General features: G+C 36.1%; 1 protein-coding gene across 1 annotated transcript in view; it reads left to right on the plus strand.

The window, feature by feature from the left end:
• The window catches only part of Atg16 (Autophagy-related 16), a 274,434-nt gene that overhangs the window by 146,756 nt on the left and 102,221 nt on the right, over positions 1-25,457 (plus strand). Inside the window, exons 8-9 of the mRNA XM_090386604.1 lie at positions 1,047-1,107; positions 22,554-22,659. Coding sequence (XP_090242730.1) covers positions 1,047-1,107; positions 22,554-22,659 — 167 coding nt within the window. The remainder of the gene's footprint in view (positions 1-1,046; positions 1,108-22,553; positions 22,660-25,457) is intronic.

Consider the following 25,457-nt stretch of genomic DNA (forward strand, 5'->3'; position numbering starts at 1 on the left):
AGATTATGTAGTTCACTTTGTATAAACAACTGTGGTCCAGAGTTGTGAAATTCTTCATCACATTAGTTTATATCATCTTCTAGATCACAAATGTCTGATTTTGGATCTGATCAAGAACAACAACTGTCTGATTTTGGATATGTTCAAGAACAACTGGTGCTGGTGGTAGTAGTACTGGTAGTTCAAATACATGAGGATCTGAACTACTGATACAGCTGAAGAAATGCTGTCAGGAATGCAGTACTCTGCTTCTTCTTCTTTATGGTATAACCTGCTACATAAAAGTGGTAGTCATTAATATGATCCCAAGATCCCCTCCATGCCATGGGAATGGCAAATGTCACAGCTTCTTTTTACCACATTTTCATAATTGTAAGCCCTCACACGCAAGTATGGTGCACTTTATGGTGTGGGGCAACTGTTACCTTGGTTACCTAATTTAATTCCAGAAGTTGCAGCATATACACTTTTCACAAATTATGTTATATCATCACAACATAATTACTGCAAATGTAACAAAATATATTTGGAATTTTTATGCACACTTGAGTTACCACTGTCAAAGAAAGAATATAAAATCACATTACTAGTTAGCATGACTCCCAGAAAACAACTAAATGTGGAAGAAGCACTTTGCAGGTTTATCCAACTTGCAGATTTCAGCATGGTTGTATTTGTCAGTCACAAAGAAAGTAAGTACGATGGTGTATCCAGAAACCATATTTTGGAAACATCAAAATCTATTCCATTAAAGAACTTTTTTTTTTTTAATTAAATTGTATAGATGACAAGTGTGGTTTGTTAAAAAATAAAGTTTTGATTACATTTAGATAATTGAGAAATTTTAAGTGAGTAGAGAAGGGCCTTTTACCTCAAGATTTGCATGGATATTCAACAGTTCATTCAGATTCTCACATTCAGAATTAAGGAATGAATTTAATGTTTAAGAAACTCATTATTAATAAATTTTTGAATGATACCTGAAATATTTTTTTTTATATTCTTAATGGGGAATACCAAGAGTACTTGTCTTTTTTTTATTCTAGATTTGGAAATACACCAATCTGTCTAGAAGCAGCCATTCCAAAGAAAGTGTATCAAAAATTTGTATGTATTTTTTGCAAATTTTGTGTGTCAGATTCTAGTCAGTATTCCTATTTTATTTTAATTTTTGTTAAAATTGTCATTGTCATCATGTGCTTTACATACAATATTTAAACCATCAATCATTTGTACCCATTACACCATAGTTTTTTTTTTTTTTTGGAATGTCTTTCTCAGTAGTTGATATAAAATTTAGTACACATGCACCACATTTATAACTTGTCAAATGGACTGATAAAAATACCACATAGTGGTATTTTTATCAGTCCATTTTTCTGGTACTTTAATGGACTACTATTTACACATGTTACTCATTCAGATAGATTAAGTTACTTTAATTGTTAGTAATGATCAGTTTTATTGTGGTAGTAAGTGCAGCAAATGCCATAATGGACAGCTAATTATTCATTAAAAAAATTAGTTAATATTTATTTTTTAAACTGTTTTTTAATTTTTTTTATTTTAAAACTAGAATGCCCATGGTGAATATTTCACCAAAACTGTTTTGGAGAAGTAGAGGTTGATATCGAAGTAATTACAAAAATCTTTCCCTTGGCTCCCTTCGCTGCTAGCTAAGGTTTCAGTGGGAAAGTTTCACTTGTGTAAAAATTCAGTTTCGTCATTTTTTTACATGTATGACTATATGCCCTCTAAAATTTAATGCAAAAGTTTGGTAAAACCGAAGCAGTTGCTCTTGACATTTCAAAGGCTTTTGATCATGACTGGCATAAAGGTCTTCTAAATAAGCTTCCATCTTATGGTTTGCCAACTGTCTTTTGTAATTGGGTATCCAGTTTTCTCTATTACTGCTCACTGCTGGTGATGTTAGGTGGCTCACTGTCTTCTGACTTCTCTACTAATGGCGGTGTTGACCAAGATTCAGTTTTCTTCCAGTCTTTTCCTCTTGAATATTAATGACCTTCCAATTATAGGAAATCCTATCCATAGCTTTAATGATGATAGCACTTTGCATTCCATCTTCCAGTTTTGGGAAAAAATTTTGCTGAAAAAACAGCTTCAACTTCTTGAATATCCACTACTAATTCCTGGTGCCTCCATAGCCAGGTGGGCAGGAGCAGCAGTGCGTAGCACACGCTTCTTAATTAGACCAGGGTTTGAGCCCATGACTACCAAATACGGAGGATGTGGAAAGGTTAGGGAATGCATATCCCCAGAGCAATAGGGCCTTAGTTGCTAATGCTCCTAAAAACCAAATAACAAACAAAAAAGCTACTAATTCCCTTAATGCTGATCTCCAAGATAACTTAGTTGATTTCAAACCTTCTAAAACTCACTCCTGTCATATATCTCACAAAAAGGATTCTTCTGCTCCTATGCTTGTATTCGATGACACTCAGATTTCTAGACTTTTTTTTTTTTTTTTAATAAAAACTCCAAACACGAGATGTATTAGAACCTATAGTACTTAGTACCTTGCATGGGTTGGAGGTTGAGAAGACGTCAGAGGTGTCTTACCAAGATCATTAATACATGAGTTTGAAGAAAAATGGGATGCTAGCAGGTCAGCTTTATCCTTGACTGAAGTGGCAATAGGTTTTGACAGAGATGGGCAAAAGTTGCGGCCAATAGCTTTGGCAAGAGACTAGAATACTTGGCTAAGAATTCAGCCAAGAAGCAAGTTTTTTACTCTTGGCCTTTTCAAAATCTAGTTTGTACTGATTGATAACTGCTTTACAATTGTTCCGAGCTTTGGTATAGGCAGAAAATGAAACTGAAGAGTTAGAAACAAGCTAATTACGATATGCAAAATTCTTCTCTTGAACAGCTTTAGCACATTTATTGGAAAACCAAGGTTTAGATAAAGGGCGAGATTTTAAAGTGGAGTGTGGGATAAAGGATTCAATTCCTACAAGAATAATTTCACTGACACGATCTGAGCAAACGTTGACATCAGAAGTTTTGAAACAGTAATTCAACCAAGGAAAAGAAGAAAAGAAATCTCACAGGTCATCCCATTTTACATTCTTGTAATGCCAAACAACTCGAGTTTGAGAATAGCCATGAGATAAAGGCTCCATTGGAGAAGAGACCATTTGTGATCTGAGGTGCCTAAAGGACCACTCACTTTGACCGTACTTAGATTGGTTGGGTGTGAGAAAAAGATCAAGCATGTTGGCTGTATGGTTAGAATTGTGTGGTATTCTTGTAGATAAATGAACAATCTCTGCAAGGTCATTAGTAATTACAAAAGCCTCAGTATCTCGACCAGCTGGGTTATTGAGACTAGAAAACGGAAGCCAGCTGGTGTTTTGAACATTAAAATCAACAAGGAAAATGACCTCACTGTTAGGAAAGTTGGACTGGAGAAAGTCAAGTTGCAAAGAGAGGAAGTTAAAGAGCTCCAATTGATTAGTGGAGTTGGGAGAATGGTAGAGACAATAGATCAATTTGACAGAATGAGGTAGAGAGATTTTAAGCCAGAGAAGATCAAAAAGAGGAGATTCCAAATTACCAAGTCTCTGACAGGGAATATCGAAATGGACATATGCACAAGTACCACCTTTGAGGTGAAAGGAATCATACAGCAAATAATTTCGGCAAGTGAGATGAGCAGTAGTTGAATCAACTGATAACCGAGATTCTGTCAGAAAAAGTACACGAGGTTTGGCAGACTGCAAGTGGAAATGGACATCGTTGAGATTAGAATTGAGACCATATATTTGTGAAATGAACTAGGAAGTGTTTGGGAAGTTTAGATCTTTTTGGAGATAAGCTTACTCTATTAGTTTGACAATTCGTGGTGTATTCAATAGTAAGAAAAAGTAGTGGGGGGAGACTTGCTGTATGAAATAAATAAATTTTTGGATATGGCGCACATATGGTAAGAATATACCCAAATCCTTTGACATAACGTGCCCTCGACAATGTCCCCCGCATACACACTTCTCGGACTCCTTCCAGTCACTATCTGGCAGAGTATAGGTAGCAAGATTATACACTAGCTGATCCGGAAGACTCCTGAAGAGTTACCAATAGGTTCAATTTGGTGTACTAACTAGTGGCCGGCCTGCAAACACGAGCTGTACCTTCGAAATGTGAGGAAGATTGGATCTCGCCATAGGGTTCATCATAACCTCAAAAGACATCAATCATACTGCATGACGGAAGAGATGGGGAAGGGCTGATTGGAACTTAGCTCTGAAGACTAAACATGGGTTCCACCAATTCAAGCCTCCAATAAGCAAAGTGGTGGTATTGGACTGGTTGATAAGCGTCACCTACCACCTAGTATTGCCTGGTAATGCAGAGCAGGCGGCATTGCACCGTGTGGTGTGGGTGCCTCACCTTGACTCCTGCTTACGTTGGTTCACACCTGGATGGTCACCCACAGTGTGCTTGCGCATGGGTTAGTTAGTTAGTTATTTTGGTTTTTAGGAGCATTAGCAACTAAGGCCATATTGCTCCTGGATATGCGGTGGTCATTCCCTGACCTTTCTGCACCCTCCATATTTGATGGTGACGGGCTCGAACCCCGGTCTAATGTGCTACGCACTGCCTCCTTCCCACCTGGCTATGGAGGCGCCCTTGTGCATGGGAGTTATATCCAGGATTACTAACAGTCCCACTATCATGAAGGTGCAAGCAGAGGATTTGGCTGTTACAGACCGTCCGGACTTCACCGAAATTGGGTCCACTTGACTTCATTGTCACACAAATATCAGTTCCATTAGTGTTTTAGACTCCCAGGTACAAAGCGCAGCTTGTCTGTAATATCTGAGAGAATGTCTGCAACTACCTCAAGTACCGTAGATCACATATCTCTATTAGGGATTACCCTGACTTCTTATCTCTCTTGGCTTAAGAACATCATAAATATTGCTGCTTCCTCTGCATCTAAAAAACTGGGTTTTCTCTTTTGCTCTTGGCATTACTTTTCTTCCAAACAGCTGCTCGCTCTGTTCAAATCAACAATCTGCCCTATCAAGGAATATTGTTCCCACATCTGGGGCAGTGCCCCCAAAACTTCTCTCTCTTCTAGATTCCATTCAAAGGAAGGCAGTTGGTTGATTAATAAATGACCCATCTCTAACAAAGTCTGCCTTTCCCATAGACATTCTGTTTCTGTTGCATACCTTTTCTATAGATACTTCCATGGGCACTGTTCTTTTGAATTGGCTTCTATAATTTTCACTCTCTCTTCCAAACTAGTTCGAACATGTGCTGCAACCATTCAGCATCTTTTTACTATCAAAGTTTACTTTCAAATTGGCAAAGGATGCTAAGAAAAACAGCGAGGATTTCATTACTTATATAAACTCTAAAAAGAAGGGGATGAATCAGATTGGTTCACTTGATATCGATGGTTCGACTGTTGATGATCCTGCTCAGATAGCAAAAAAACTGAGTATTTTGCATCTACATTCGCACATGAGGAATTATTAAGGAAGGAAAATGCCAGAAGGTTATCAAATTGTAGCAGGGTGGTTAATGTAATAACCTGGGGTGGATGGGATCTATCCAGTTATATTAAAGGAGGCGGTAAAGGAACTAAGCAAACCCTTAGCCGTAATTATGAGAGCATCCTTGGACTCGGGAGTTCCCCACGGACTGGAGATGTGGAAATGTATCCCCAATTCACAAAGGGGAATCGAAGGTGGTGAGTAATTACAGACCAGTTAGTTTAACTTCTGTTCTGGGTAAAATAATGGAGGCACTGGTTAAAGATGCATTGCAGGATCATCTAGACTAGACTGCAACAATAATTCAGACATAGCATGGGTTTGTTAAGGGAAAGTCTTGTCTGACAAATTTGATTAGATACTATGATGTGGTTACAAAGGAACTGGAGGCAAAAAATAATTTTGATGTCAAACTTGGATTTCAGGAACGCTTTCGACACTGTTGTGCCAGGAAGACTACTGTACAAATTGGAGCAGAATGGTATTAAGGGTAAGTTGGTACAATGGATAAAAGGGTGGTTGGGTGGGAGAAGACAGAGGGTGGTAATCAGTGTACGCTGCTCTTCGTGAACTAATGTTATTAGTGGCATTCCACTGGGTTTGGTGTTGAGCCCACTGTTGTTTTGTATATTTATCAATGATATTGACGAAGGTGTCATCAGGCTTAGTGTTGAACTTTGCAGATGATGCAAAGGTTGGCAGGATTGTTAATGATATTAATGGCAGTGTGCTACTGCAACAGGATCTAGAATATTTTGGGCAGATGGGCTGAGAATTGGCAACTGAAGTTTAACATTGACAAATGCAAAGCACTGCATATGGGTAAAAGTAATCCCAGAGGAATGTACCAACTGTGTGGTAATACACTTAGAGTAGTAGAAAATGAAAAAGACATGGGAGTAATTGTGCAGTCAGATATGAAGCAACAAGACAGGCTGCAAGAGCAGGTCATGGGGTTTTGTCAATGATATACAGGAATGATATACAGAAAAAGGAGATGATTATCCCTTTGTATAAGGCAATGGTCAGTCCACACCCTGAGTACTGCGTAGAGGTCTGGAAGCCTCATTTTAGGAAGGATGTAATTTGCTTGAGCATGTACAGAGAAGGGCAACAAGATTGGATAGGGGAACAAAGGGGTCCTCTTACCAAGAAAAGCTTAAGTTCTGCAAATTGCCATGTTTGGAGACTAGGCACCTGCGAGGTGATCTGATTGGGGTGTATAAGGCCATGAATGGGTTGAGAAGGCTCAATTCTGATGGGATTCTTCCTCTTGCTCAGATTATGAACCTGAGGGAGCATAAATTCAAATTGAGGAAAGACAGTTATAGAATTGATTTGCAGAAATTTGCCTTTAGCCAGTGTGTGCTTAATTGCTGGAACAAATTTCCATCTGTTGTTGTGGAAGTTGATAGCTTAAATAAATTCAAGGAGGAACTGGACAAACATTTAGAGGGAATGGTTGTGTGAATTTTTTTTTTTTTTTTTTGGGCTGATTCTACATAAACTCGTGCACTTGCTTTCTTGCATCACATGCCTCGATTACTATTACTAAATCACAGAGCCAACTTTTCTTCTTCCTCATTTATTCCTTCAACTTCTGTTCTCTGGAACCACCTCCACTCATGTATTTCCTGAAAATTGCAATCTACAGAAATTCAAGTCATATGTCAACAAATATCTTTCTTCTTCTCAACCTTTAACTCATCCATGGTAGTAAGTACTGTAGGTTCTAATACCTTTCATGCTTCGGATTTTTATAAAAAAATATATATATATCTATCTGGAACTGGAAACTGCTACATAAAATCCATGAGCAAAAATGCCAACTTTGTTGAAAGTCTGACCCTGCTGAAATTAACAAATCTCTCAAATGTCATTGCATTGAACAAGTCTATTTGTTGATTGTGATGGCAAAAATAAGAAATTGTCTTGTCTTCAAAGTAAATGGTGAAGTTAGTTACACCGAGAGCTAAATGAATTCTTCAGATTCGAAAATCGGTCAGAAAATTTTTTCGCCTCAATTTTACTGCTAAATAAAACCTATTGCAAAATTAATAAGCTCAAAAGCTTGTTTAGTTGCTGAGTTAACTTCAAAGAGCATTCCAGACTGAAGGATGTAAGCAAATTATTGTGTTGATAGTTTCTAATTTTAGTTGCCATTTTAGTAATATCACAAACATATCAATGAATAATTAACTTTTCATCATTTTGCTGCACTTAATAAAACTTTACTTGCTACCACAGTTTGGAAGTTTTCCCACTCTAACTAGCAGTTTTAATGAAAATGCTAATTAGGAAATGAGAAGTGCTACTTACCACCAAGCAATTAAATAAACAAAATTACTTCGCGTTTTAGAGCAAAAACCTCAAGTTTCTTAGTGAGTTAACATGCTTATAAGATAGTGCAAATGCATCAGATCTGCTTGCAGCTACCTACTAAATAGTTATAAGATTAGCATCATTGTGTATATCTCATTGTGAATGGCTTCACAATGAGTTGCCACGATATTGCACTACCTCGAATAAGTAACTCTTCACCATAGGAGAAGACTATTGTTACTTATTCTCAGCGGATGCCACCACCCAGATGGCACTGTTTTGGAGCTGATTGACTCCTCTTTGGTGGGTGGGCAGGCACCCTGGTGTTGCAATGATCGCAAGGCAGTTGCGAAGTATATTTGCTCTAAAATGCAACATAATTCAAAGTACTACACACCATCAGGCATCTCTCATATTGTGGAGTTATACTATGCAACTGCCTTGCCATCATTGCAACACCATGGTTTCTGTCTACCCACCAAAGAGGAGCCAATCAGCTCCGAAACGGTGCCATCCACTGAGAATAAGTAACAGTCTTCTCCTATGGTGAAAAGTTACTTTTCAAGGTAGTGCAATATCATGGCAACGAACTATTTAGTAGTTAGCTGCGAGCAGATCTGATGCATTTGCAGTAACTTGTAAGCATAAACAAAATTATTAAGCAGACTATAAAACTTCAAAATAAAAATTAAAACCAGCACTTGTCCAGGGAAGCACAGAAGAGTTGCATAGATTTTACAGTTTCATGGTTTTCTTAATATTTTTATTATTATTTTTTTTATTTCAGTCAACTTCTGCTTGAAATAACATCAGGAATCCCTCCCTGCACCACACAAGTGATCACTGACACCTACTAAGAGTCAGTGAAAAGAAAGTTTAGAGGAAACTTGGTAACAACTTGATCGTGGTTATCTGCTATTGTTAAAATTCCCAAAGCTTGCATTTCTGTCACACACTGCTGTTTTCAGATGCCCCCCAATGCAAGCAATAAAGCCATATTGAACAATTCAAGAAACAACTTAGACAAACTGAAAGATAAAATGCAAATTTCACTGTTGCCCAGAACCAATCAATGGATTAAGCAGCTCTTCTTCAGTGTATCAGTCTGTCGACTGGTTTGCCCCTTTGATGAGCTGTCTCCATTTCTCCCAGTCTTGTGCTAGGTGTTTCACTTCTGCATAGCTTCAAAGCCGTTTCCTTCAGAATTGTATTTATGATGTTGTTTCTTTGTCTTCCTTGTTTTCTTTTTCCCTGTATTTTGCCTTCCAGCACATCCAGTAATATGCCTCATGGTTTGTCCAATCCATTGTAGCCGTTATCTTCTGATTCTCCTTAGCAATTCTCTTTCTTCTCCTACACATTGTAAAATCATGTTATTACTCATTTTTTCTGTCCAGCTAATCTTTTCCATTCTGTGCCAGCAACACATCTCAAAAGCCTCTAGTTTTTTCAAGTTGGTTTTGTTTAATGTCCACGTCTCTGCTGAATACAAAGCAATTGACCAAATGTATGTTTTCATAATTCTTTTTCTTAGGTCTAGTGATATATTTCTTTGGCTTAGTAAAGAGATTTTACCTTTAAATGCTTGTTTTGCCATCAATTCTTGAACCAATTTCACTGTGGCAAGATGAATCTGTGTTATAATCTGTCCTAGATATTTGAATTTTGTTACCTGTTCTATTTTTTCTCCATCAGTTTCAATGTGAAATTTTTTTGGCTTTTTACTTATCATCATAATCTTTGTTTTATTAGTGTTAATCTTCATTTGATATTTCTTCACTTTCTTAGTTAACTGTTTTAGCATATTGGATAACATTCTGGGGCTACCTGCAAGGATTACCTGATCTGCAAACTTGATTGTGGTAAGTGTTCTTCTGCCTGTCTTTATACCTAACTTTTTACCATCAAATGCTTCTTTCACTATTAATTCTGCAAATATATTAAATAAACCTGGGGAAAGCAGGCATCCTTGCCTCATCCCTCTCCCTATTTTTGCTGTTTCTGTCAATTCTTCGTTTAACCTGATGATGGCCTTTTGTCTTTTATACAAGTCAAATATTAGCCTAATTAATCTTCGTGGACATCCCATGTTTTCTAATAGAGGGAAAAGCTCATTCCACAATTACCATGTCAAATGTGTTTTGGCATAGTCAATAAAGCACACATACAGATTCTTGCCATTGTTTATCATTCTTTCGCCTAAGAATCTTCAAGTTCCTATTGCTTCTTTTGTAGATAAGTTCTTTCTGAACCCACATTGTGCATCCTCTAAATAGTGTTCTGTGTAGGATTCTATTCATATTTTTATGATTTTTTAAGAGAATTTTTGATGCATGTGGTATGTGGCTGATGGTTCTGTAGTCTTTGCATTTGGTTGGTGCTTTTTTTTTTTTTTTTTTTTGGGTATTGGTACTATGACGGTTGTACAATGTTCTTCTGGCCATTTTCCTTTACTATATGCTTTCAAAATCAATCCAAATAGTGATTGCTTGACTTGATCTCCACTGTTCTTTATTAATTCTGCTGTAATATTATCTATACCAGGAGCTTTGTTGTTAGGAAATAACTTTAAAGCAGATCAAATTCTTCTTTAAATATTTGATCTTGTTTTAAGTTTTGTTGTTCTCATTTCTCATCATATTTTCAAGTTAAGCAGCGTGAAAGATAAACTCTGCTAACTCAGAATAATAAAGCAAGAGAGAAATAAAAATAACTAATGATAAATTATAAATAAATTAATTATTTTATATTGATCTAGAGAAATTGCAACAAAATCTGAAGCCTGAACACAGCATGTATATAGCCGAAGATTCCAGGTCAAACCTAGAGAATGACAGGTCTAGGACACATCGCAAATTATAAATTTAGGACAATTTTCTTTTTTCCTTTTTATTTCAGAATAAAATAAGTGAAAAAGATGAAGTGTTACGAAGTATAAGGTGTACAAAATGTCTGAAACAAAAGGGGGAAATATTTTCTTTGCGAAACAATTTAAAATTAAACTGAACATTATCATTTACAGGTGCTGTGAACTAAAGAACAGAATTGTGATTTTAATTATAAAATTATTTTAGCATTTGTGTTAGTAGAGGCATATGATGCAAGAAATCAAGCTTATATAGCATCAGCCAAAAAAAAAAAATTTCACCCATCTATTCACTCCAAATGTTTGTCTAGATCTGCCTTGAATTTATTTAAGCTGTCAACTTCTACAACAACAGATGGAAGTTTGTTCCAGCAATCAACCACCCACCGGCTAAAGGCATGTTTCTGCACATCTATTCTATAAGTCTTTCCTCAATTTGAATTTATGTCCTCCCAGGCATAAATTCAAATCTGGGAAAGAGGAAGAATCCTATCAACATTCAGCTTGCTAAAACCATTCAAGGCCTAATTAGCATTAGCAAGGGCACATGATGCAAGAAAGCAAGCTTATAGGACCTGGCGTAGTCCAGTGGTCAGAAGCGAGAGTGCATAGTACGCGTTCCTTGAGTGGACCGGGGTTCACGCCCGTGACTACCAAATACGATAAATATTTGTATTGACGATTTATTGTAAACTCTACTGACTTGGTTGTCATGCTGGAGTATAAACAGAAAATTTATTTATTTATTTATTTATTTATTTATATAGCATCAGCCAAAAAAAACCCCTTATTTCACCCATCCCCTCACTCCAAATGTTTGTCAAGTTCTGCCTTGAATCTATTTAAGCTATCAACTTCTACAACGCCAGATGAAAGTTTGTTCCAGTAATCAACCACCCGTTGGCTAAAGGCAAACTTCCTCACATCTATCCTACAACCGTCTTTCCTCAATTTGAATTTATGCCCTCTCAGACAATTATTCTGAGCAAGAGGAAGAATCCCATCAGCATTGAGCATGCTCAAACCATTCAAAACTTTATACACCTCAATCAGATCACCTGGCAGGTGCCTAGTCTCCAGACTCTGTAATTTGCAAAACTTTAGCCTCTCTTCGTAAGAGCAACCCTTTGATCTGTTCACTAATCTTGTTGCCCTTCTCTGTACTCGTTCCAACAGCTCTACATCCTTCTTAAAATGAGGCCTCCAGACCTGTATACAGTACTCATGGTGTGGCCTGACCAATGCCTTATACAAGGGGATAATCACCACCTTGTCCCTGCTAGAAAAATTCTTGTATATCATTGACAAGACACCCTGAGCTACTCTTGCAGACCATCTGCACTGTTCAGAAAATTGCATATCTGCCTGCACAATTACCCCCAGGTCCTTTTCATTCTCTACCACTGTCAGTGTAGTACCACAGAGTTACTCTGGGATTACTGCTTCCCATATGTAGTACTTTACATTTGTCAATGTTAAACTTCATTTTCCACCTCTCAGCCCATCTTCTCAACTTTTATAGATCCTGTTGCAGCAGTGTACTGTCATTAGTACACTACTGCAACATTACAGTTGGCAGGGTACATTAGTACATTTGATATGAAGGTTGGCAGGGTACATTAGTACCCTGCCAACCTTCATATCGTCTGCAAACTTGGACATTAAGCTTGATATACCATCATCAGTATCATTTATAAATACAGAAAACAAACAATGGAACCAACACTGAACCCTGAGGGACTCCACTAATAACATTAGTCCACGATGAGCAGTGTCCATTGATTACCACTCTGTCTTCTCCCACTCAATCATCCCTTTATCCAAAGCAGCAATTTGCCTCCAATGCCACACTGCTCCAATTTGTTCAGCAGTCTTCCATGCGCAACAGTATCAAAAGCCTTTCTAAGATCCAAATACAGTTGAACTTCCCTATAACGAATTCGATAAATCCAGTGATAAAATTCATCATAGAGAAATTTCGTTATACAGAGAATATGCCGAATGGGCTAGCTGGGTGGGTAGAGTGCCTGCCTGGCAACCCAAAGGTCGTGGGTTCGAATCCCACCTCAGGCTTGGATCAGAGTACAAAATGCAAAAACCTTGGGAGGTGCAATTGGCCACAGAAGCTGATGCGCCAACAACTACCAAAAAAAAAAAAAAAAAAAAAAAATACAGAGAATATCTTTTTTATTAGAAATTGTTATCTAATTAGAAAATGAAAATGAATCTACATTTATTTTTAATGTATTTTATTTCAAAAATATACTCATTTAAATTACGTTTACACAATTTTCGCCAGTAAGTATCACAAATTAAAAAAAATCTGTAATTTTTGTTTGCACAGTACAATTAAAAAATGTCTGATTCTCAAAGAAAACCTCATTTGTTCAGAGCATTAAAAACATTATCAGGAACATTTTCACAAAACTGTGACCCATACGAACCGTTTTAAAAGCGTTAATCATTTCTTTGCGAGTTGGCTTTTCTACGGGTTGTTCTGATGTGTCTTCAGCGTCATCATTAATTTCTTCATGATTATGCTCGCGTCTAACGCTGTTCAGCAGTATTTCATCTTCATTTGGATGTTCTGCTGTAGTCAGATCTTGATCTGCATAAACATAACTATCCAGTGTTATTTCATTTTCGATTTTTCCGGACGATTCTAATAATGTCCAAAAGTTTTTCAGTTGTGAAAGGGGCAGTTCATCTTGTTCATCCAGTTGTTGTTTGGCTTCTGTATTCAATGAAAATCCTGCTTTTGAAAAACAATTTTGAATAATGTATTCGGTGACATCTTTTGTCCAAACTTTTTCCAGTTCAGAGATGCAATCTCTAAGGTTAATTGTAACCTCCAAGTTTCTATTTTCTGATAACACATTGACAATCTTCATTATTATTCTCTTTTGATAATAAAATTTAAAATTTTTAATAATGTCTTGGTCCATTGGCTGGAGTTTTGACGTTACGTTTGGTGGTAAAAACAACAACTTCTCACTTTTAAGTTTGGCAGAAATACTGGCAGGATGTGCCGGACAGTTGTCAGTTACCAACACGATTTTCCTTTTTTCTTTTGTTATATGCTTGTCTAGTTTTAATATCCATTCTTCAAAAATATCACTTGTCATCCATGCTTTTTTATTAAAGGTGCAGTCAATTTCCAAAGACTTTGCCTCTAAAACATCTTGGGTTTTTTGATATTCGGATGACTAAAAGTCTTAATTTTTCACTTCCTGTCATATTTGCTCCAACTAGCACAGTGATTCTTTCTTTGCTTTGTTTTCTGCCAAAACATTTATCATCCTTAAAAGCGAGTGTTCTATTCAGTAAACATTTAAAGAATAAACCCATTTCATCAGCATTAAAAACATCCTTACGCTCGCTCATATTCTTCCAAAATCTTCTTTAAGGTATTGTTCCTCCAACTGTTGCAATCTTCTTCGCTTACATTAATAACGCTTTCTCCACAAATAACCTTTTCCAGAATTCTGTGGCGCTTCTTAAATTTATCTAGCTACCCAGTGCTCACATTAAATTCTGTATGTCCAAGGGACTGTGCAAATTTCAGAGCTTGTTGTTTAATTATTAGGCCCGATATTGGGATATTCTTTTCATATATCATTTGCACCCATTTTAGAACAGCTTTATCAACATCTTCGTATATACACAACTTAATTCGCTTCTTGTCTGCTTCTCCTTCAATTGCATTTAAAATTGATTCTCGATTTTTTAAAATCGTAGATAAACTGCTTGTAGGTGTGCCATATTTTCTTTAAACCCTGGTCAATATCGTAACAATCTTTGCTTTATCATTAATACTTAAACACTTTCTCTTCGACATTGTTTCCGCAATTGTAAAAATTACTGGACTGCAACCTTGCATTTTTTTTTTTTTTTTTTTTTTTTTTTTTTTAGCATTAGTAGAGGCATTTGATGCAAGAAAGCAAGCTTATGCAGCATCAGCCAAAAAAAAAGTAACATAAATAAATAAAAATAACCACTTCCACTTCACCCCTCTGTTCGTTCGAAATACCTGTCCAGCTGAGCCTTAAACTTATTTAGGCTATCAACTTCTACGACAAGGGATGGAAGTCTGTTCCACCTTCCAACCACCCGCTGGCTAAAGGCAAATTTCCGCACATCTATCCTACATCTGTCTTTCCTCAATTTGAATTTATGCCCTCTCAGGTGATTATTCTGAGCAAGAGGAAGAATCCCATCAGCATTGAGCATGCTCAAACCATTCAAGGCTTTGTACACCTCTATCAGATCACCTCGCTGGTGCCTAGTTTCCAGACACTGTAATTCGCAAAACTTAAGCCTTTCTTCGTAAGAGCACCCCTTTGTCCCATTCACCAATCTAGTTGCCCTTCTCTGTACTCGTTCCAGCAGCTCTACATCCTTCTTGAAATGAGGCCTCCAGGCCTGTATACAGTACTCTAGGTGTGGCCTGACCATTGCCTTATATAAGGGAATAATCACCTCCTTATCCCTGCTAGAAAAATTCCTATATATCATTGACAATACACCATGAGCTACTCTTGCAGCCCATCTGCACTGCTCAGAGAACTTCATATCTGCCTGCACAACCACCCCCAGGTCCCTTTCATTCTCTACCACTGTCAGTGTAGTACCACAGAGTTGATACGTTGCTCTGGGGTTGCTGTTTCCCATATGTAGTACTTTACATTTGTCAATGTTAAACTTCATTTGCCACCTCAAAGCCCATCTGCTCAACCTTTCCAAATCCTGTTGCAGCAGCATAGTGTCAGTAGTGTCCTTGACAACCCTGCCAACCTTCGTATCGTCTGCAAACTTGGACATTAAGCCTGATATACCATCATCAATATCATTTATAAATACAGAAAACAATAAAGGACCCAATACTGAACCCTGAGGGACTCCACTAATAACATTAGTCCACGATGAGCAGTGTCCATTGATTACCACTCTCTCTTTATCCATAGCAGCAATTTGCCTCCAATGCCACACTGCTCCAATTTGTGCAGCAGTCTTCCATGTGCAACAGTATCAAAAGCCTTTCTAAGATCCAAGTATATAATATCAAAGTTATTCCCTGCATCCAGTTCTTTTGTGACTGCATCATAGTATCCAATCAAATTGGTCAGGCAAGACTTACCCTTAACAAAACCATGCTGTGTCCTAGCTATAACTGAAGTCTTGTCTAGATGATCCTGCAGTGCTTCTTTAACCAGTGCCTCCATTAATTTTCCAGGAACAGAAGTTAAACTCACAGGTCTATAATTACTTGTGTCAGCCTCTGATCCCCCTTTGTGAATTGGGGTCACATTTGCGCATCTCCAGTCCATGGGTACCTCCCCTGAGTCCAAGGAAGCTCTCATAATTATGGCTAAGGGTTTGCTTACTTCCTTTGCTGCCTCCTTTAATATAACAGGATAGATCCCATCCACCCCAGGTGCCTTTCTTGTGTTTATCTTCAACAATTTCTCCTCCACTTTGCTCTCAGTTATTATAAGATTCTCTAGCTTACTGCTAGAGTTGAATACACCTCTGGCATTCCCCTCGCTGAATAACTCCTCATGTGTGAATGTTGATGCAAAATATTCATTTAGTTTGTTAGCTACCTGAGCAGGGTCATCAACAGTTGACCCATCGATCTCAAGTGGACCAATCTGATTCATCCCCTTCCTTCTAGAGTTTACATAAGTAAAGAACTCTTTGCTGTTTTTCTTCGCATCCCTTGCCAAGGATCTCTCGTAATCTGCCTTTGCCTGCCTAACCTCCTTTGTAACTTGGTTACAGATCAACTTGTATCTATCATAGGCGTCTGTGTCACGTGTTAATTTGTATGTATCCCATGCATTTTTCTTTTCTGCCATATGCCTCATCAGTTCATCTGACATCCATTTAGGCCGAAACCTTGAACAATATTTCTTAGTTGGTATGTAAAGCCTAGTAGCTTCCAAGATAAGTTCTTTGAATGCTTCCCATTTTGAATTTGCTGTTGGCAATATCATCAGTTGATCCCACTGTATAAAATTTAAATACTGTCTCAGTCCATTGTAGTCGCCTTTACGAAAGCAATACCCCTTCCCTTTACCCCTAATGGTAGTTACCTCTTTGAGTAACTCCCACTTCAGCACACTGTGGTCACTGCCACCAAGTGGTTCATTTATCTGCAGATTCTTAATGAATGAAGAATCACTACTGATAATCAAATCAAGAGTATTACTCCCTCTAGTTGCCTCCCGAACATGCTGATGTAGAAAACAATCATCCAATAAATCCACAATAGTCAATTTCCAAAGACTTTGCCTCTAAAACATCTTGGGTTTTTTGATATTCGGATGACTAAAAGTCTTAATTTTTCACTTCCTGTCATATTTGCTCCAACTAGCACAGTGATTCTTTCTTTGCTTTGTTTTCTGCCAAAACATTTATCATCCTTAAAAGCAAGTGTTCTATTCAGTAAACATTTAAAGAATAAACCCATTTCATCAGCATTAAAAACATCCTTACGCTCGCTCATATTCTTCCAAAATCTTCTTTAAGGTATTGTTCCTCCAACTGTTGCAATCTTCTTCGCTTACATTAACGCTTTCTCCACAAATAACCTTTTCCAGAATTCTGTGGCGCTTCTTAAATTTATCTAGCTACCCAGTGCTCGCATTAAATTCTGTATGTCCAAGGGACTGTGCAAATTTCAGAGCTTGTTGTTTAATTATTAGGCCCGATATTGGGATATTCTTTTCATATATCATTTGCACCCATTTTAGAACAGCTTTATCAACATCTTCGTATACACACAACTTAATTCGCTTCTTGTCTGCTTCTCCTTCAATTGCATTTAAAATTGATTCTCGATTTTTTAAAATCGTAGATAAACTGCTTGTAGGTATGCCATATTTTCTTTAAACCCTGGTCAATATCGTAACAATCTTTGCTTTATCATTAATACTTAAACACTTTCTCTTCGACATTGTTTCCGCAATTGTAAAAATTACTGGACTGCAACCTTGCAGATACATACACCGCAAACTTCGCTGCGCTGGCCAAGTAGTGAATTGTTAGTACTGCCTACTCAATGATGTTCGCTCGCCAATGCAACAGTATCACATGACCTTTCCTATCAATCACTTTAAAGAAATATACAACTTTGTGAATTTCTTTTATTCTGCTTTCATTCATATATACACGAAAGAAAATTTATGATTAATGTATGCTGTATGTTACTTTTCAGAAAAAAAAAATACAAGAGCATATAGCCCATGTGATTGATGACAAACAAAATTTAAAAAAAAAAAAAATTCATGAAACCATCTACTAGGAATCCAGTTAGATGAGAACGGACATATCATATAATGATTGACAGGAAGGTCACGTGGTACAGTTGAGGTGAGAAGCGAATGTCACTCAGTAGGCATTATTAAAAACCGATTATGGTAGCATTCTATGTATTGCTGTCACAGCATGCTAAAGGTTTACTGCAGCGAATTTCATTTTCCCCTGAGCCAACATCAATTTACAAATCTACCCTATTTATTGTAAAGTTTGCGACCACTTTTAAGAAAACCCATTTGGTTTAATAACTGTAACAAAAATGAAAAAAAACCCTCCTACGGCGTCAGTGGCCACATGTGTTCACTAAAAGGATGATTATTTAATTCCAGATGCTAATGTGCAATTTCGGAAGGAAGGAGGCAGTATATTTGAGCGGCTGTGTAGTGGTAAATGCTTGAACATCTTCAAAAATGCTTTTACTAATTTTTTTAAAAATTCGTTATAGAGAGACTAACACTTCGCTATATGGGGTTAATTTTATATATAATTTCGTTTCAAGGTGCAATGTTTTGCAAAAAAATTCGTAATATAAAGAAATTCGCTAAATAGAAGTTCATAATAGAGAAGTTCCACTGTATATGATATCAAAGTTATTCCCTACATCCAGTTCCTTTGTGACCACATCATAGTATCCAATAAAATTGGCCAGGCAAGACTTTCCCTTAACAAAACCATGATGTGTCCAAGCTATAACTGAAGTCTTGTCTAGATGATCCTGCAGTTCTTCTTTAACCAGTGCCTCCATTAATTTTCCTGGAAAAGAAGTTAAACTAACAGGTCTATAATTACTTGTTTCGGCCTTTGATCCTCCTTTGTGAATTGGGGTCACATTTGCACATTTCCAGTTTATGGGTACCTCCCCTGAGTCCAAGGAAGCTCTCATAATTATGGCTAAGGGTTTGCTTACTTCCTTTGCTGCCTCCTTTAATATAACTGGATTGATCCCATCCTAGAGAAACATACCAACTGTGTGGTACTACACTTAAGGTGGTAGAAAATGAAAAAGACCTGGGAGTAATTGTGCAGTCAGATATGAAGTTTTCTGAGCAATGCAGACAAGCTGCCAAGGCAAGTCATGGGGTTTTGTCAATGATATATAGGAATTTTGCTAGCAGGGAGAAGGAGGTGATTGTCCCTCTGTATAAGGCAATGGTCAGCCCAATCCTTGAGTACTGCGTACAGGTCTGGAGGCCTCATTTTAGGAAGGATGTAGATTTACTTGAGCGTGTGTAGAGAAGGGCAACAACAAATTGATGAGGGTAATGAAGGGATCCTCTTACCAAGAGAGGCTTAAGTTCTGCAAATTGCAGTGGCTGGAGACTAGGCACCTGCGCGGTGATCTGATTGAGGTGTATAAGGCCTTGAATGGGTTGAGCACGCTGAATTCTGATGGGATCCTTCCACTTGTTCAGATTACGAACCTAAGGGGGCATAAATTCAAATTAAGAAAGGACAGATGTAGAATAGATGTGCGGAAATTTGCCTTTAGTCAGCAGGTACTTAATTGCTGGAACAAACTTCCATCTGTCGTTGTGGAAGTTGATAGGTTGAATAAATTTAAGGAGGAACTGGACAGGCATTTGGAGGGAATGGTGCGATTTTTTTTTTTTTTTTTTTTTTTTGGCTGATGCTGCATAAGCTCATACACTTGCTTTCTTGCATCACATGCCACTACTACTACTACCACCCCGTGTGCCTTTCTTATGTTTTATCTTCAACAATTTCTCCTCCACTTTACTCTCAGTTATTACAAAATCATCTAGCTCACTGCCAAAGTTAAACTCACCTCTGGCATTCCCCTCCCTGAATAACTCCTCATGTGTGAATGTAGATGCAAAATACTCATTTAGTTTGCTAGCCACCTGAGCAGGATCATCAACAGTTGAACCATCAATATTCCAGTGGACCAATCTGATTCATCCCTTTCCTTCTAGAGTTTACGTAGGTAAAGAACTCTTTGTTATTTTTCTTTGCATCCTTTGCCAAAGATTTCTCATAATCTGACTTTGCCTGCCTAATCTCCTTTGTGACTTGGTTACAGACCAGCTTATATCTATCATAGGCTTCCATGTCACCCATTAATTTATATGTATCCCATGCATTTTTCTTCTCTGCTATATGTCTCATTAGTTCATCTGACATCTATTTAGGCCTAAACCTTGAACAATATTTCTTAGTTGGTATGTAAAGCCTAGTAGCTTCCAAGATAAATTCTTTGAATGCTTCCCATTTTGAATTTGCTGTTGGTAACATCATCAGTAGTTGCCTTTAAAAAAGCAAAAACCCTTCCCTTTAACACTGATGGTAGTTACCTCTTTGAGTAAATCCCACTTCAGCACACTGTGATTACAATGATAGACAAAAAGGCTGAAACTGAAATTGACAAAGTTCCTGTTTCTAATAATACTATTAGCAGGTGTATGGATGAAATGTCATACATCATTGGAAATGTCTTGCTAAAAAAAATACTATCTTTATATGATTTGAAAAGAAAGGTTGAATAATGCAAATTTTTTTTTTTTTTTTTAAAAACCCAAAAACAACTAAAGGTGAAGACAGTTTCAACATCTTGTCTTCTAATTTGAAATCCTATGGTTTGTCAAGGAGCTGGTGTTGGAATTTACACTAATGATGTCTCTTCAACGATCAGCTGAATAAAAAGCTTCATTGCACTCATCAAAGAAAAAATCCTTGCTGTTATAACAATCTGCTGTTTCCTCCATTGGGTGTTCTTGTTACAAAAACTAAAAACTATTGAAAAGGATTTCAGCTGCAAGTGTTTGATGCAGCTGTGAAAATGGTCAAAAAGCCATATGAAAAGACCACATAACTGATTCTCCTATACACTGAGGTTCAATTGCTTTCAAGAGGGGAAGTACTGCTTTTCTTCAAAGCCAGTTTTTCTGACTTTTCCAAAGATACAAAATGGCTGCTGAAACTAGCCTACTTAGCAGATATTTATCAGCACTTGCTCAAAATAAAACATTCTTACTTCCACAGACACATTTCTTGAATTTAAGAATAAACTTGAATTCTGGATTTCAATGTTTGGAAAAAACACCTTTTGAGTGGAAATATTGAATGTTTCCACTCCTGCTTCAGAGTCAGACAGATTATAAGGAAGTCATTCCCTTAATTATCAATCATTTGAAATCACTTACAGAAAAGCTCGACTAATGCTTTCCTTCTTTTGCATCAGAAATCTTTGACTGGTTTGCGAAAACTTTTGTCAAATTCCCATTAAATTCACAAAATTTACTCAGTTTGCAAGAAGAACAACTGTGCAGTGGAATTTTGAAGATAAAATTCAGTGAAGCATCATGTGATGTGTTTTGGATTTCAATAAAAAGTATGCCATGATCTCAGCAAAAGCATTGAACATCTTATTCTGGTTTTCAACTTCTTACCTATATGAAAATCTTTTTTGTGTTTGTATTAGTAAAAGAGAAAAGAGATTGTCTATTGTCTCTAAGGAAGAAATGTAATTGTGTTTGTCAAAATTTCAACCAAGGATTCAACATTTGTGCAAAAAAGAAACACACCCAGGTGTCATACTGAAAGTAAACCTTACTGACTTTGGGTGTCAACTAAGTAAACTTTATTTTGATTTTATATTTTCATATTTGTAAGAAAAGAAAAAAAAAAAAAACAGGAAAAATGCTTAAAAATTTTTAGCAGCTCTTTGCAAATAAATTCCCTTGATATTAACTTAATTTAGGGGTTCTCCATAGAAAAAAAGGTTGAGAATCACTGATCTATGCTATCCTTTGACTGTATTATTGGTTCTTGAAACCTTTCTGAGGACACACTATTGGCATTCCAACATTCAGTAGAAAATCTTGGGGTGGGGGGTCTCATTCTTTTCCATTCCAGGTATATTTAAAATAATCAAAATTTTGAAGAAAAGTAATGGCATTTTGTAATGAAATTTCATAATTTTCCACTTACATCATATATGCATTAATTATTTATTATTAATTTGGAAGAAATGTTCTAGAATGCCATTTTGACATACCTTTATAAACCAGAATCCAGATCCATCTGGAAGATGAATTTGGATTCTGGTTTATAAATGTTGATAGATATGAAGGCAAGAATATGCTCTTGAATGCTTCAGATTAACAATAGAAATTTGAGCAACATCAGATGATAAAAACGTTAATCCGTTATATTATTGTGATGAGTGAAGAAATTGATTTAATTATGTTGAGTAAGAAAAAGTCATAACACTAATTCCATGCTACTAGTGGTGTTTAATATATTAATAAATTGATGGTGTTATAAAATACATTTCATCTCAGTTTTATTTGAAAAGTAATAAAATTAATTTTAAAAGGTTATCATTTACAAAAATTATATTGTGCTACAAAAATTTCTACTCTCAGTTTCTTATCTCAGAAAAACAGATATTTAAAAGAAAATGCTAAACTTGGGAAAAGGAAATTGTAATTTCCAAGTTCTTTTTTCTGTGTACAAGTTTGAAAAAAAAAAAAAAAATAAATTAGATTTTCAATTTACAGGAAGCTCATGATGGTGAAGTAAATGCTGTAACTTGGTCGCCTTCAGGATCAAGGATTGCTACAGGAGGTGGTGATAGAAAGGTGAAATTATGGGAAATTGCACATGGTAAAATTTTTTAACCAAAACTTGTCTTTCCCAAAATTTATTTGAAATAATAAAGTAATTATAGCAGCTTTTAATTACCAATTTAGCAGGTATTGTTTACTTAAAAAATAAGCCTGATTTAACCAGGTTTTTTTTTAAGTAACTTATCTCTGTATATATTTTCAGCACAGTTAAAATGAAGTTCGTGGGAAAGGAATCAAATAAAAATACTAGGATATGACATCACCTATTAAGGTATGCACATCTTATAAGGGTCATCAAGGAATACAAAAAAAAAATCAGTTGAAGTAGAACAAGAAAATATATAGGAAACATAATTATGAACCGGTAGCATAAGTTAACTGTACTTATTAGTATCTACCTGTTCCCAGTCCCTCTGGCATCAAGAATGGGGTAATGGCAAACTAAATTTACGGTACACGAAAATATAATATTTTGTCAGTTTTGTTTAAAAAGAAGTGAACTGTTAAAATTTTTTAGTTGAATAAGCACTGTTCTCACAAGATTGGAGAATAAAGATAAAACATTTAAGTTCTCTGTTGACTCAGATTAAGCCTTCTCCTGATTCTAAATCTTATGTGATTTCTCAAGATTTATGCAGAGCTCTAATTTATAGCAGTGTATTGTTTGAGAAATGCTATGTTAATCAGTTCCTGGTGAGTTTACTATACACAAATGACACAAGTTTGTTTTGTAACTCAATAATGAAATCTGTTCACCAGCAGTAGCTGACAGTTTTGGCTAGCAGTAAAGAAGACTGCTAGAAGTAGAGAAGAAGTAAAGTATGTGGCAGGTTTATAGTGAATTTGTTTACGAGAAAATTGTACTTTTTTCAGTTTTTCACACTAGAAGTCAAGGTTTACCTGCATCTTAAGCAGGTAAACTTTGACTTCTAGTATGAAAAATAACATCTTGCAACTTCTCATATTTGTGAATTATTTATTCTCTCAACTATTTTTATGGCTTAAAGGTGGAAATGATGAAAAGATGCTCATGATGACCAATAACACATACCTGGTGTATATACAACAAAATGACTGGAAGTGTTCTATCCAAACTTCATTGACATTACTTGTTTGGTATGAGTTCCCAGTCATATTGTAGTGGACATAAGATGTATGTTCCTTGGTGTGAAATATGAATAACTTTTGACTTTGTCGTAGTGTGAAATATGAATAATGCTAATTAAACCATCAATTAAAATTCTAAGTGAATTTTATTTTGTACTAATTATTGCAATAAGAAACAAACTTCCACAATGGAACTACTCTGAAATCTGTTACAGTAAACTTGTTTGGGATGCACCATTTCATACACCAAAATATCTTTATAATGAACTTTGCGGAAAAGTTTTTTCAAAAGAATAATTATTTGTTCACATAAATTCTGCTACGCTTTTTTTTAACATGTTTGCTGCTGGAACACAAACCAGAAGTTTTGTGCCAATGCAAATATGCATCCATTCAATTGCAGTCAATAAATGAGCACTGTAAAAGGAAAGGAACATGAAATTAACAATTGATTGAACCATGGACTATTTGCATTATGGCTGGGATTTTGCTTAGTGTTAATTGCACTGTATAGAGAGCACTATAAAAGCTGTATATACTTGGTTCATAGTTTCATATATTCTTTGCTTATGTTGAAGTTATTTTACCTAGTTTAGTATTTTGCACAAGAAGAAAAGATAAAATTATTTATCTTTTCTTCTTTGTGAAAAGAAGAAAATTAAAAAAAAAAAAAAAAAAAAAGTTGTGTTGAAGAATTTTGCTTGTTAATTTTAATTCTTTAGTTTGTGAAAAACAAAGCACCATCCTTAGTGTCTACTAATAAAGTTTTGTGTAAAAATTGTTTTCTTATAAAATTTTCCCTAAAAGGATCCACAGCCATCAGGAGTGAACAGAGATGGATAGTACGTTGAAGCCGACAACATTGAATTAGCCCTTTATAATACATCATCCGATATTGAAACAGAATTCAATTCAAGTGTTGCAGATTCTAAATCTCATTCAAATGCATTTTAACATAGCTGTCTAACATCTTGTTGATGTTAGAATGCTACAAATAACTTCGAGTAAATTTACTTTGAGTGATGATTCTTTGATTTTCACAAATGAAGTTTCTTCCGTTTATCATAATATTCATAAAGAGCTACAGTGAAATTGAGTGAGTAGTATAACTGATACAAAAACTGTCGCGATTTTATTAAAAATGTTTTTTTGCCAAAGCGACTAAGGCTCAATGCATCAGTGTATTTGTGTCTCTAAATGTGCATGTATTTTGTGGTTTCTTTGTCTATTCTGCCGGGTGAAAAATTATGACCTTCCACAAGGTAAAAACCTTGCAACCTGTGCCAGTGGTGAAGGGTTGCATGGTTTATCCCCTGCATAATTCAGCCATGGTGTAAAAAAAAAAAAAAAAAAAAAAAAAAACAGAACATAAACCATCTTTCCATGATTTGACTCTAGGCTTTTATCACAAAGTGGAAAAACAAATACTATAACTAATTGATACTTTGCTGAATGTATGTGCAATAACATGCATTCAGCAAAGTGCATTCCCAGTGTAATGCAAATACACAACACTTTCTTTTGTATGGAAAAGACACTTGATTCCTAAAAATGCTTATTGAAGAATGATAACCAATAAAATTCTATAGAAAATATTAAAAGTTACACTGAAGGCACATAGAAAGTAGTAATGCCTGCTTTACTTTACTTAAATATTGACCTAAGATCAATCAATCATGAATAAAATGATCAAGTAAGTAAAAAATGTGTGTTCAGAGTGTATCATTT

This window comes from Mastigoproctus giganteus, chromosome 1, assembly GCF_048544385.1.
Source record: "Mastigoproctus giganteus isolate SK-2022 chromosome 1, ASM4854438v1, whole genome shotgun sequence".
Taxonomy (NCBI): domain Eukaryota; kingdom Metazoa; phylum Arthropoda; class Arachnida; order Uropygi; family Thelyphonidae; genus Mastigoproctus; species Mastigoproctus giganteus.